The sequence below is a fragment of the Poecile atricapillus genome, chromosome Z, assembly GCF_030490865.1.
Source record: "Poecile atricapillus isolate bPoeAtr1 chromosome Z, bPoeAtr1.hap1, whole genome shotgun sequence".
Lineage (NCBI taxonomy): Eukaryota > Metazoa > Chordata > Aves > Passeriformes > Paridae > Poecile > Poecile atricapillus.
Genome location: NC_081289.1, coordinates 136,867,696 through 136,881,202, shown reverse-complemented (window position 1 = coordinate 136,881,202; position 13,507 = coordinate 136,867,696). Strand labels below are relative to the sequence as shown.

General features: G+C 41.0%; 1 protein-coding gene across 1 annotated transcript in view; it reads left to right on the top strand.

Annotated features, from left to right (window-relative positions):
- The window catches only part of UNC13B (unc-13 homolog B), a 207,796-nt gene that overhangs the window by 151,930 nt on the left and 42,359 nt on the right, over positions 1 to 13,507 (top strand). The window contains exons 20-25 of the mRNA XM_058864730.1: positions 310 to 460; positions 1,452 to 1,520; positions 3,771 to 3,860; positions 5,251 to 5,385; positions 6,182 to 6,315; positions 7,229 to 7,314. Of these exons, the coding sequence (XP_058720713.1) occupies positions 310 to 460; positions 1,452 to 1,520; positions 3,771 to 3,860; positions 5,251 to 5,385; positions 6,182 to 6,315; positions 7,229 to 7,314 (665 nt within the window). The remainder of the gene's footprint in view (positions 1 to 309; positions 461 to 1,451; positions 1,521 to 3,770; positions 3,861 to 5,250; positions 5,386 to 6,181; positions 6,316 to 7,228; positions 7,315 to 13,507) is intronic.

Below are 13,507 nucleotides of genomic sequence, written 5' to 3'. Positions count from 1 at the left end.
TGGTTCTAGGAATCAGCATCAGGACCCAGGGCATCGCTAAGTCATGTAGTGTTGGCAACAAATGGCTGAGAAGCTGTTTTATGATCTGGAAATGGCTGCAGTGAAGGGATTTCTCTTTGTTTTGAGCTGTTGTCTAGATGACATCTTTCTGAACAAAAACTCTGAGATGCTGGAGTTCTGTAAAGTGATGAAACATAACTTCCATCTGTTCATGGTGCCTGCCAGCAGAAGGGGTCTATTAAAGGGATCAAGTCAAGTCCTGCTGCACAAAAGAGACTAGAATGACTTACATCACTGTCCTTTTTGCAGGCATTTTGCATGTCTCTCCTCTAAATACATGTGCCCAGGCGTGCCAGCTGTGATGAGCACCTTACTTGCCAATATCAATGCTTATTATGCACACACCACTGCCTCCACAAATGTGTCTGCTTCGGACCGCTTTGCAGCCTCCAATTTTGGGGTAGGTTTGTGTGTTTGGTGATGTTGCATAGACTTCTTAAATGTGCCTAGAGTGCTTCCAACCATCAGTAAATAACTTGTTCTGTTTAAGGAACATTAAATTTATGAGGAGTTGGAAGCAGTGGAACTCCTCTACACCAGGCAAAGCGCATGGGTTTATTGTCTTCATCATCACACATTTCAGATATCAATCAGTGTAATGCATTGTTTATTCTTTGTGTTCACATTACAGTGGAGCACAGATGGTATGGAATGAGCAAACAATACAAGCTCTGCATGTTAGTGCTGTCGGTAAAATATACCATGTGATCTGGTAATTTCAGAACTTTGTTTTTAAAAACAGCTACTGCTTTAAGAAAAACAAAAAAGCAGCACCACAAAAGAAGTCTATCTCCTTAACGGTTAAAATGTTTTGCATATAACTTGTGGTGGAGTTGAGCATGCTGGAAAAGTATTTAGAAAAGCTCATGCTTCCCATCAGATTGAGAATTTATTAATAGATTGAGGCGGTGTTCACAATGCCAAATCGGAATTCAGTGGAGAGACCTGACCTCAAGAATTTATGTCACAAGAAGCTGTAGTACTTGTCACTTATATAGATAAGATCATAGAGCTGTATCATGGCTCTGAATTAGACCCTTTTCTGCCCGTAATGTATTCATCTCTGAATAAGTATTTTCTCTCAGATACAAGTTTAGTGTAAATTGCAGAAGGAAAGTCAAAATAGTTTCTGTTCTGCCTCTACTTCAGAGTGATAATGTAGTGTTTTTCCTGACAGTTCTGATGTTTCACAAACTTCAGAAGTAATTACAGTTTACAAGTAAGTCCAAGAATCAAAAGTAAATACTGTTTGCACAATGCCATGTATCCATACTGCTTTCTTCTGCGCTCATGAGATCTGAAACTGATTACCTGATACCTTGCTGCTTACTCTGAACATTGATTGGACAGTGGTGATATGTGAATGTTTATTGGTGTTTCCTGCTCAACAGAAAGAACGATTTGTGAAGCTTCTGGATCAGCTTCATAATTCACTTCGGATTGATCTCTCAATGTACCGGGTGAGTGGGAATAAACAAAATCCTTTCAGGTGTTCTGGTGGACATAGGGGAAACACACCATTTGGATTTCACTTACATTTCTAACTTCTTGCATAGTTTTAAGTGTCTTAAGGAATTGTCATGACAAGCTTGTTGCTCAAATGTGCCATTTTGGTTTCCTCATGGATGGAACCTAGACCTTTCTTTTTTAATTCTACTGTAATTTCCTCAAGATTTCTGAAATAATTTGAGCATTGTGAACTGTGGTCATCTCTGATACTTTCCCAGAAGTTTCCAATCCAAACTGGATTGGATTAAATAACTTTAATTACTATTGTCAACTACTTCGGGTATCATCTTAAAAAGGAAAATAGACTTTTCTCCCCTGCTATGAGAGAAATATTTTAGAGGACCATGTTGTCACTTATTTTAGGTTTGGCAAATTCTAATCACAATGTATGGTCAGGTTTGAGATCCCCCCACTTCAGCAGATTGTGAAGAGATGAGTTTCAGGTGTTGGCATTAGTCCAACAGGCTTCATAAACCCTCCACTTTCTTTCTTTGCTACTCCTGAGTCTGTATTGTCTTATCATGTGACTTGGCTGGGTTTTTTTCCCCTTTAAATTCTTGGCTATATTATTTCAATCAGTGACTAATTCATTGAAAATTTTGAAAGCAGTCGCCAAGTGTGAGCTTTGATTTTGTTTAGTTATCCACTTCTGATTTTAGTATTTACTTGAAACATGGGAAAACATACAGAGGAGAAAAACACGAGATTAAGAGAAGTGCATTAGGAAGACAAAACAGACAGGAAAAGGGGCAAGGTGCAGAAGAAGATAAAAGGAGTATTGTGTGAAGAGCTACTCTAAAGCTACATTACTAGAAGGAGAAGGTCTAAATAGAGCCAACTGATCCACAGAGTAGCAGAGGGAAAATTATCAGCCCATGATAATAGGAAGATGTAGCAGTGTTGCCTTTTTAGTTTGCTTGGTGTTCAGTAAATGCTGCTTTTTGGTGCCTAATGCATCTGAAATGTGCACAAACAAGTAAGATCTTACATAAAGGAACAGGAAAGATTTGTGTAGTTTCAATAATATAGGTGTAATCTAATTGCTATTATATATAGAGACATGTCTGAAGCATTTTGGGAGGATTTAGTAATTATTTTAAGACCTCTAAAGGACAGGTTAAGTTCTGAACGAAAAGGTGTTAGTTTGCAACTTTCCAGACAGGAGATGGCAATTTATATACATCAAATGGTTTATATTTAGGTCTTGACCCATGAAAGTCTTTGATTTTGATAAATACCCTGAGTTCCAGAGAGTCCATGTGTGGACAGCTTAACTCTAAAGGAGAGTTGTCTCAGAAGGACCATCTGCAAATGACTGCAAAGAGCATCAAATTGTCTGCAGTGGTTAGCTAACTGCAGTAATACTCAATTACTACTCTCAAGAGACAGCATATTTTTCTGCAAGTCCTCAGTAAAAAGTGAAAACTGTTCCCCTCTGCCCTTCTCACTTTCATATCTAATAATTTTTGAATGTGCAGATGTGAAGAGACTATGTGAAGACAAGGTTGCCCCTGCTGTTTTACTTGCAGCAAAACCAGTCACATCAGCTTGAATGTAAGAGCATGCTGAGGAACATGAATGCCTCAGTTAAATGACACAGATCCACAGGACACAGTGGGAATGTAGGAAAGGGCACAGTACCTGAGGTCGGAAAGAGTTTTGTGCAAGAAGCAAAGCTAGCTGCATTCAGCATATGTATTTACATATGGCATCTCACAGGGTTCTGGCTAGTTCCAGTACCACCTTACGGGAACAGTGCTAGTTTTTCCTTCTTGGTCTTGTTTATTTCTCTGGAGAGGTGTTGAATACACCACACCCCTTGGCATCTCAGAAGAGAAGCTAAAAACACAAGCATCGAGTGCAGAAAGGAAACTGCTCACATAATCAGAGGCAAAAGGCCAGGGCTGCCAGTGGTGAGGCTGTTCCCATCCTGCTCCTTCTACAGCCGAGGAGACCTTTCCTGCCACCAAGGGCTGTCTGTCTCCTGGTATCCACAGGCTTTACATTTATATGAGAATCTATTTAATTAAGCAGATAAGCTTCTGCAGCAAAAAGGCCTTATTTATTGAGCATTGTTTTGACTGGTACAAGCTTCTTGAGCAGGAAATGTTTCCAAGACAGTTTCCTTATTTAGCACATGCTTGAAGCCTTGCATGGATCTGACTGTGCTTTCCAACAGGATTTCCCTTTTCTGTCAACAGAATAACTTCCCAGCCAGCAGCCGTGAGCGGCTGCAGGACCTGAAGTCTACAGTGGATTTGCTGACCAGCATCACTTTTTTCAGGATGAAGGTATGGATATGGGTGGGGATGGGAATGGCATCTCTGCAGTTTTTTTCCCCCAGGAGTTGATTTCCCATTTTCAAACCATTGTTTCATGTTGTTGTGATTTAGACACTTAAGGAAAATGGAAATCATCTGCTGGCCATGTATAAACATCTACATTTTGTCTTTACTTCTCTGTGTTTTGCATTATGAAGATGTAAATTGCTTTTCTCATACTATTTTTCAGCCTCTCCCACCCTCCCTTGCAAAAAAAAAAAAGAGGAGAGGGAAGATTAAAGGGAATTGTCTAGTTTTAGGAAGATAATTCGCTTTTTTTAACAACATTAGGAAGGTTTGTCACTACCTAGTAAATATTTTAGAGTTTCTCTTGTAGAGGATGAGATACTAAAATGGGATATCTCTCAGTAGAGATCTAAGAGAGTTGTTACGAATGCTAATGTGCTGGTTTCGTAGTTAGGTTTATTCTAGCAATGTCTAATGAGATTATTTTATATTCCTGATTTTAGGCTTCTAAACTTTTTTTAAAAGATTACAACCTAATATTCTTGGTTAGTACATGTCACTTAAAAATTTCTACCTTATCAAAAAGAAAACAAGTGTTTAATTTGAAGTACTTCAGGAAGCGCTTAAAATTTTACTCCTAAATTATTTTAAGATATTTGGACAGTCTGTGTTGGAAGCTTGATTTATAGAAATTCTCCAAAAAGTTTAGAGGTACTGAAAATAGCAAAATTGTTAGGTATAGTTGTATTTGCAGGGTGACAGTTGCCTGTCTGTTTAGTGTAAAGTATCCCTGCAGCATTTTTCTAAAACCGTGTAACAATGAAATAATGAAAACAGCTGCTGTTGCAAGAGAAGGTGTATTCAGTTGGCATGTCCCTAAGGATTCTGGTTCCTTTAAAATTCAACAAAGCTTGTGATGAAAGATGTACTTAATGAAAGTTTTTTGTATTTAAAGGCAGATGAGTGGTCCTTGGCAAGACTTTCCAGATCAGATGTAAACTGCTCTGCTAGTCTGTTGCACATTCTTCCAATGCTGGGGAAAATTGCCTGCAGGCTTTGTAACAAACTCCTATAAATTCAGCAGAAATTGTGTATTTGGCTCAGATTATACACATATTGAGCCACGTGATCTGTCTGTTCTGGGGAGTCTACCTTGGCACATCAAAATCTCTTTTATGCTTCAAATGAGATAGTGAGGAGATAGTGGGGAGATAAGTGTTGTCGCTGCTTTTTTATGCCTGGGGAGAGTGATCCATTTATGGTTTCAGGTCACAAGTTGCTGAAAGCAGATCCACCAAGCCCTGACTGGTTTCCAAAACCATGTGATCTGTCCTTTCCCTGTTTGCTATATGAACTGTGCTTTGTTTGACTCTCTTTGTTGTCCCCTTGCCAGGTCCAAGAGCTGCAGAGCCCACCCCGAGCCAGCCAGGTGGTGAAAGACTGTGTAAAAGCTTGCCTCAACTCCACCTACGAGTACATTTTCAACAACTGTCATGAGCTGTACAGTCGGGAGTACCAGACAGATCCTGTGAGTAGCTGATAAGCAGGCAGAAATCCAAGTTTTCTGATTTTCTTAAGATAATAACAAGAATACTAATTGATACAAAAAGCCAGCGCAAACAAAGTTGCACGACTTGTTATCTTTCAAATGCACAAAATTCATAATCAATTAATGAGCACTAATTAGTAAGGGGAGGATGATAATTGTTTTACACTAACTAATTATGATGTGTTTTGCCAGCCTCAGCATTTATTTGTGAAGGGAAGGTTTGATGTAGCTTTGAGCGAGCAAAAGCCAATTACAGCAAATGAAGGCTGATCAAGGAAACTGTCATTAGCATATGTAAACTTCGAGCAGTGAGACTTTGCCTTGTTCTCAGGCACCCAGTATCCTGCACTGGGTTTAGGAGGTGCCTCTAGACACAAACTCTTCTCAAATGTGTGAGAGCTCTACTGGTCTCTCTGTAGTAATGCACACACAACATGTCAGCAGGGATGTAGTCACTAACCAGGTGCCTAAAGAGTAAGTATTAGGCTTAGGGCAAATGATGTCTCAGCAGGTGTCCTGGAGCCTGGCCTGCACCTGGCATGGTAGATGACAAAACAGGGATTGAGGGATTTGAGGCCACCAGTTACCAATGTGGTTTGTCACGTTACCGTGTTTTGCTTTACATCAGATGAGTTGCCAGCAGTCATTAATAATTTTAAGCTCTTTGGAAGAAAGGATCCCCAGGTGTTCTTGGAGTTTTCATGGTGATCTGCATTTTTCAGCTTTTTCTTTGCCCTTACATTTTATGCTGGTTTTCCAATGGCTTCCTTCTCAGAACAAAACTCAGGACCTTCCTGCTGAGGAACAGGGCCCCAGCATCAGAAACCTTGATTTCTGGCCCAAACTCATCACTTTGATAGTTTCCATCATAGAAGAGGACAAGAATTCTTACACCCCAGTCCTGAATCAGTAAGAATCCTGTGTGTCATGTATGGCTAATGATAGTCTGTGTGTGCTCTGCTTTATTTGTTAGACTGCTTTCTATCTCTTCTGTCACTTGTGCATTTGTAGAAGTACTTATCTTGTCTGTCTGTCTTTCTGTCTTATCTGTCTCTGTCTGTATAAATAACTTTTTGATTGGGATGGAAGAGTTTCAAAAAGTTCAGTTACGATGGCGTTCGAGCACAAACACCCTGATTATTACAATCCTGAACTCAGGGATGCACCTGAAACTGGGGTGAGAGTTCTTTTGGTTTTTTCTGATGTTGAGCAGTTCAGGGGTGCACATTAATGCACACAGTAGTGCTGTGGTGCCTTACGTTGTGGTTTAGGAACATGGTGTTCAGTGCAGCACTGGGAGATTGCATTGGGTGGAGTTTGCGTAGCATTGGAAAGGACCTTCCTGAAGTATGTTTGTTTAACTGGTGGATACCCCTCCTACTGTCCCACAGGGCAGAGAGAGATGGAGATCCTACAAGTTGTTACACACAAAGACCTGGATTATGCCCTAATCATCATTGATCTAACATGATTAGCAATTGCCTATCAGCCTAGTAACCCTCAAAGGGGAGAAGGAATAAAATGGACAAGGAAGGGGAAAAAGGTTCAAGGGCACTGAGATCGTATTCCCAGAATGACTGCGTGCACCTCTTATAGGAAAGACGTGCAGGACCTGTCTTTTTGAGTTAAAACAAATTTTTCAGTTTACTTAATCTGCCATGGAGTCCAATCCACGATCTGTAATTTTCACCTGGTGCTTTGTCTGGGGTGAAGGAAGCGTCTGTAACACTGAGCTTTTCAGCTTGTAGCATAACTCAGAGCTAAATAAAGAAGAGCCTTTTGCTTTGACATATGCCAAAGCCTTTTCCAAATGTCCCCTCAGGTTTCCTCAGGAGCTTGCAGTTGGAAAGATCAGTGCAGAAGTGATGTGGAGTCTTTTTGCCCAGGATATGAAATATGCCATGGAAGGTAAGAGAATGTCTCACTGCTATTAGCTGCCTTTTTGCTCCTCACTTGTTCTTCTGTTTGGTGAAAATGAAGCTTAAGCTCATGAGCAGCACCACTGATTGGAGCAGGGATTTCTAGTGGTTTGTTTGTGCACAGCTGGTTTATGGGTCAGAACTGAGGCTGAGCTCTGCATGAGCTGTAGACCTCCATGTCAGTGTGTGTTGCAAGCTGTTTATTGACATCCCAGCTGGTTTGAAATCAGAAGTTCCCTTTGGCCTTGAAGTTACAATGGCTTGGATCAGCAGTCAGCAGCAGCTTCATTTTCCATTGTACTGTGGTAGAAAGGGTTGGAGAAGTTGATGGACTCTGGGTTGTGCCATGGCTCTATTTCTTTGGATAATACAGCACAGGTTGTCTAAGCCATTGGCAGAAAGATGTTAGAACATTTCCTGCTGCAGACATCTTCATTTCAAATTAGTGTTTGCATAATTCCACCTACTAGTAAGGAAGAAATTTTACTGTTTCTGAAAATGAGTTAGGCATGCAAACGTCCAGAAAGGAATTCTTCTGCTTGCAGTACTCTTCTGATGGTTGGTTTCTGAACTTGATTTTAGTTCTATACATTAATTTTTGCAAACACACCAACCTTTCACAAGTCTCAGAGAGCATCCAGCTCCCACCGTCTCTGCAGGTTTTGGCTTTGTATCATTCGTAAGGTGAGACTGTGATAAAACAGAAGTGCCAGTGCTGTCTGTGGCATGCTAGCTGTATTTATATTCCAAACCCAAGTCAAGTTACTGGTTTTGGCCACTCAAAAAATTTTGCTCAATCCACTTGTCCCCACTTTGATCTGAACTTACTTACAGGAGTGACAGCCAATTTGACTCTTCGGATTGCTAGGAAAAAAATGCTGCTAGTAAGAGAGCTGCCTGCATTTTGTTCTTTGGAAGCAGTCTGTGGGGTTGCTCTGTAGGTGGAAAAGATTGACTCCATTTGTTTTATTAATCTCTGTCAGTACAACAGATGTAGAGACTGTGCTGTCGGGGGACAGTCATTGCCAGGTGTAGGCTTGAATGCAGGGCTGGATGAAATGTTCTCAATTCTGTGTTAGGAACTTCTTATATATGCTTGTACCCTACAGTGCCTTTATCATGTGAGGTCGAGCTCATGTAAGAACGGACACTGGGAGGAAGGACTGTGACCTACTAACTTTGTTGAAGGGTCTCTTTTGTAGTGACTGTCCCTGCTTGCTTATGTGTTAAAGATAAGGCAGTGGTGAAAATTTCATGTACTCTTTCCCTAAAATCTGTTTGCTCCTGCAAACCATTTTAGCTCCCCTTTCAATTTTGTCCTTATTTATATAGGAGGAATGGAGCACCTCTCCTATGAAGAAAGACTGAGAGAATTGTGTTTGTTCAGCCTCCTTGGTGACCTAACTAGGGTACCTCAAGGGAGCCTACAAGAAAAATGGAGAGGGGCTTTTTACAAGAGTGTATAGTGACAGGGGGAATGACTTCAAACTGAAAGATAATAGTTTGCAATTAGATACTAGAAAAAAATTCTTCCCTGTGAAGGTGGTGAAGCACAGGCAGAGGTTGTCCAGAGAAGCTGGTTTTGCCCCATCCCTGGCAGTGCTCAAGGCCTGGTTGCATGGGGCTTGGAGCAGCATGGTCTAGTAGAAGGTGTCCCTGCCCATGGCAGAGGGCTTGAAATGAGATGATATTTACAGTCCCTTCCAACCCAAGCCACTCCATGGTTTTTCTACTCCCGTGTGCTCTCCTTCAGGAATTTATAACACAGTTTGGTCTCCTACATGTTACAAGTGCCCTATCTTCCTCCTTTATGTGCAGCAGTGAGAATTGCATGACTCCAGATATAGCTGCTCACCTTCCTAATATTCCCTTTCCCTGTTACATCCAAAATGCAGCTGTAAAAAGGTTACAGATTGCATGACTGTCAAAGGGGACATGAATTTTTTTTTTTGTTTTTGTTTTGATTTGGTTGCTGGTGCCCAGATTAGCATAGTCTCCCAGGTTTTCTCTGTTCATATCTCATACTATGTCCCAACTGATGACTCTGGGCTTATTTTACCTTTTCCTGACATACTTCTGGTCACTTGTGAGCTTCTTAAGACAAGGATTGGTATCACCTATGAGTTCCTCAGTGCATAGTAAATACTTCCTTAAAAGAGCATCCCTCTTCAAAATATTTTTTGGTGACAAAAGTTGATACAAATGCAGCTGGTGGATGAGATTTTGCATTTTGAAAAAAAAAAAATTAAAACTGCATGGTAATTTATTTGTAGTCTAACTGTTCAAGTTCTGCAGGAGGGTTGAACAGTGATAGAGTCTGTGTTAGGATGTGTCTATTCCAAATATATGTTCAAGAAATGCTTAGGGTGCAGAATTCTATTTGAGGCAAGTGTGATTCCTCACACTGCTTTGCTCTCCAGAAACTTGTGAAGATAACCTTTAGAACAAGCTCTACAATAATTCAATTACGGGCCTTACTACATATTTTAAATACAGATGATTGCATTAGCTCACACTGCATTTTTTTGTTTTTTTTTTAAAGTAGGGAAAAAGGAATTAAAGGAAACTGATTAAATGATGTGTAGGATGATAATTAGATTTGCCAACCTCAGCTCTTGGCTCTGTCATTTCTCAGGTTTAGTTGATGGTTTTTCTACCAGTTAACCTGCACCAAGAGTTTCATATTCCTTTTCTCAGTTTGTGGCATAATCCCTGGGTACATTTCTTGTCTGCTGTGAGATCAGAAGCTCTCTGCAAGGAAACCTAATCTGTTTTTTGGAGATACATGCCCATGAGCACAGAATATAATACTTGCCCCTAATTTTCTTTGTGGTATTTTCCCTTATGTTCTCTTCTTAAGTTCTGGATAACATGAGCTCATTCACCTCACCAAGTGGTAAGTTCATGCTCTTTGATGGAGCTTGTAGCTGTGAGTAGACAAAGACTTTCATCTGTTACCCATAGTTTTAGCACTTTGGATGTAGTGTGTAACACCAGCTTTAGTGTTCTGTAGATTTTATGCCTTCAATAAACAGACCTGCAAAGGAGACTTGAAAGACTATACTGCTGCTGTAGAAATGGAGGGTATGTGCTGTAATGAGATTTTGGAGTAGAAAGAGATCAGACCTGACTGTGTGAAACTGTCCCCTCCCTCCTTTCAGCCTGATGCTTCCACACTGCTCTCCAGTAGGCAGTGGGGAAGAGACTTGGGAGGCTCAAGTGGGAGATGGCTTCTCTGAGCTGGAAAGCAGTGCCTGGCTGCCTGAGTTGTTTTCCCTTTTCCCCATCATGCTTCTCCCAGCTGGAGTTCCCCAAGCTGGAGCTTACCCCTATATGCACCATGCAGCCTGTGCAGGAGAATGCATAAATCCTAATTTATCCCTAGCATGTTAAGGGCTTCAGGTCTGGAATTCGTGCCAGCCTGTAGATGCTGCAGCAATATGTCCTTTGGGCACCTTCTGAAGAGCTAGATTGCTATTGTGTAAAATGTTCAATCATGAAAATGGAACACCTATTCTCTGTGTAAATCAGCAGCTGGTAACAGTAGTCTCTGCTGGCAGCAGTGTGTTTGACTGCTGGATCTTATGCCTTTGGCTGTCCAAAGGAGACTCAGTGTCTGAGACACAGCAGAAGCTCCAGGATCTACCCTACCGTTTTCTCTCACCCCAACAGGAGTGACTTCCCAAGGCACCATGCACAGCAGACCCACCACTTGCCTGTTTGCTGGGTCTTTGAGAAGTGTCCCTTGTTCCCCATCAGCCCAAGCAAGAGTACAGATCAGATACACGTGTTCCAGATTTGGTAGGCAGGCTCATGTTACCCTGGAATCACTGTAGGGTAGAGGACGATTTTTCAAGCCATACAGTTGGCTCCACCCCTGAGATGCTGCCTGGTGGTCAAGCAGCTGGACACCCTCTCTGTTAGCACACTAGCTGTAGTTAGTAGTTTTCTCACTGTGTTCCCTGAAACCTCTGTTACCCAGAAAGCACAAACACCCCAAGCAAAGAGGCTTCTGCTCTTCCTTTGCTAGGAACACCTTGAAAGACAGTTAATAGAAAATCAACATCATCCTTGACAGCAACATTTCATCTTCGTTTGGACTCATCAGTATTAGGAGAGCTGCAAAGTGGAAACATCTCTGATAGGAAAAGCGACTGAGTAGACTTGGCAGGCAGGATTGAAATAAATCATTCTGCCACTTTCTCTCTTCTACTAAGGAGAAGGGGATCAGAGGCACACACAGATGCCAGCTATCTAAAGTGTTGACACTTCAACAGCCCTGGTACCTATTAGAGTTTCTTTACAGAAATTTGGCATTATTTGCTGGAAGTTAACCCATGAAAAATAGGCTAACAATCAAGAAAAAAAAAATCTGTGACTGAAGAGTGTGGTAGAAGTCCTGTTCTTAGCCTGGAAAGGAGAACTGGACATAGTACTAGAAAGTGTGCTACTAGGCAGCAGTTCCTTATTAATGCCTAATAATATGGCCTTGGTGACTCCAAAAGCTTTTCTCCATAGGAGACTATTTGCAGCTGAAATCTGCTAAGGAAGTGTGGGGGACTTAGAGATCTGTGTGATCTTCTCAGGGTGGAATACAGCAGTTGCTGCACAGTATCTGTGTGCTGTTCTGCTGCTGCTGTTGCTGCTAAGCTCTATAAAAGCCAGCAGATTATAAAGCAGAAGAGAAATGTTCTAAGACTGTTGGTTGCCAGGATCTTCACTTTACTTTTTCTAAAATGGGTTTTCAATGTATGCCTCTGACTGATGTGTTTCTGTGTCACCTTCAGGTGGTCTTAAAAACATTTCCACTTACAAAGGAAGCAACTGATCAAAACTATGTGTGGTCCATTGAAGGGGGAGGGCAGATGATGCAAGCTGGGGATGAGGGAGGTTTTGTTGGCTTTCTTTGTTATCCAGAACATTTGAGATGTTCATTCTTGTCTTTTCTCTGTCACAAGCCCCTCCTTTCTTTCGAATACGTAAAGTTCTCTTTTATGGTGGTAAGACCTCTCCTATCTTATATTTTTCTGTGATTTTTCCCTTAGTGTGAAGTGTCTCCTTTAGTGCCTAGATGGCCAGGTAGTCCTAGTAGCTGTACTTGGGTTTATGCTTCTGTGGCTGCTTTGCATCTTCTACTTCTGCAACTTAGAAGTATTTTAGATGCAGGAAAAGGCTTGAATTGCTTGCTTTTAGTGCATTGTTTAATTTTGAGGAACTAAATTTAAGTAATTTTTACATCCAAGGCAGACTTTTCCGTAGCAGGAACAGCACTTTCCGCATGTGGGAGCAGCAGCTGGCAGCAGCACACATCTGAGTTAATGAAGTTATAATTGTCCATCGGTTTCCTCACTCACAGGGAGCAGAGCAGGCACAGTCATTGTTCTGTTTGTTTCCAGTTTTAGATCTGCAGAGAGAGTTCTCATTTTCTTCTACCGTTGGTTGAGGGATAGCAGAGGGTCAGCAGTTCAGGTACTTCATATACTCCTGCTTTCTTAGTGCTCAAGAAAGAGATGAGGTTATTAATGTAAAACAGGAATGGACTTTACACAGTTCCCTGTGGAGTGAAATGGACCATAGTACATGTAATTTGTCCATTGAACCATCACCCCTGAGGATTATGTCTCTCAGATATTGGGCATTTTAATCTCTTTAAAACAAAGTTTGGGTTTCTCTTTCATTCTTTTATTCTTTTGGTTTTTTTGAGATTGTATCTGTGTGGGTCTGTGACATGTGAACTACAAGGAAATGTGTATTACACTGTTACAAAACCTTGCAAACAAACCATTGGAACCTTGAACTGCTTGACAGTTGACAAGGTTTATGGAAAAATTTTGCATGAAGATTACTCTGGATTTTGTGTTTTCAGTTGAATAATTCACACTTGATTGGTACTTCATTCTTGTGCATGTTGATGAAGGTTCAGGAGAGATGTGAAAGTTTCTCAATGTTTTGAATTACTTGCACGAATTCACATTTACCTGAAAATGGATAATGTTGTAAGATAAGCATGCCTATCAGTTAACAAGCCATTCAAAGTTGAGGAAAATACTCCCTCTTTTTAACATAGCTGAAACCTGTCTGCACATGAGCAGTGATGCCCTTGGAAAGTTACATCAATGATGAGGTTTCCACGTTAAAGGTAGAAGAGTCTAAAGTCAAATACAGGACAAAAACCTGAGTCT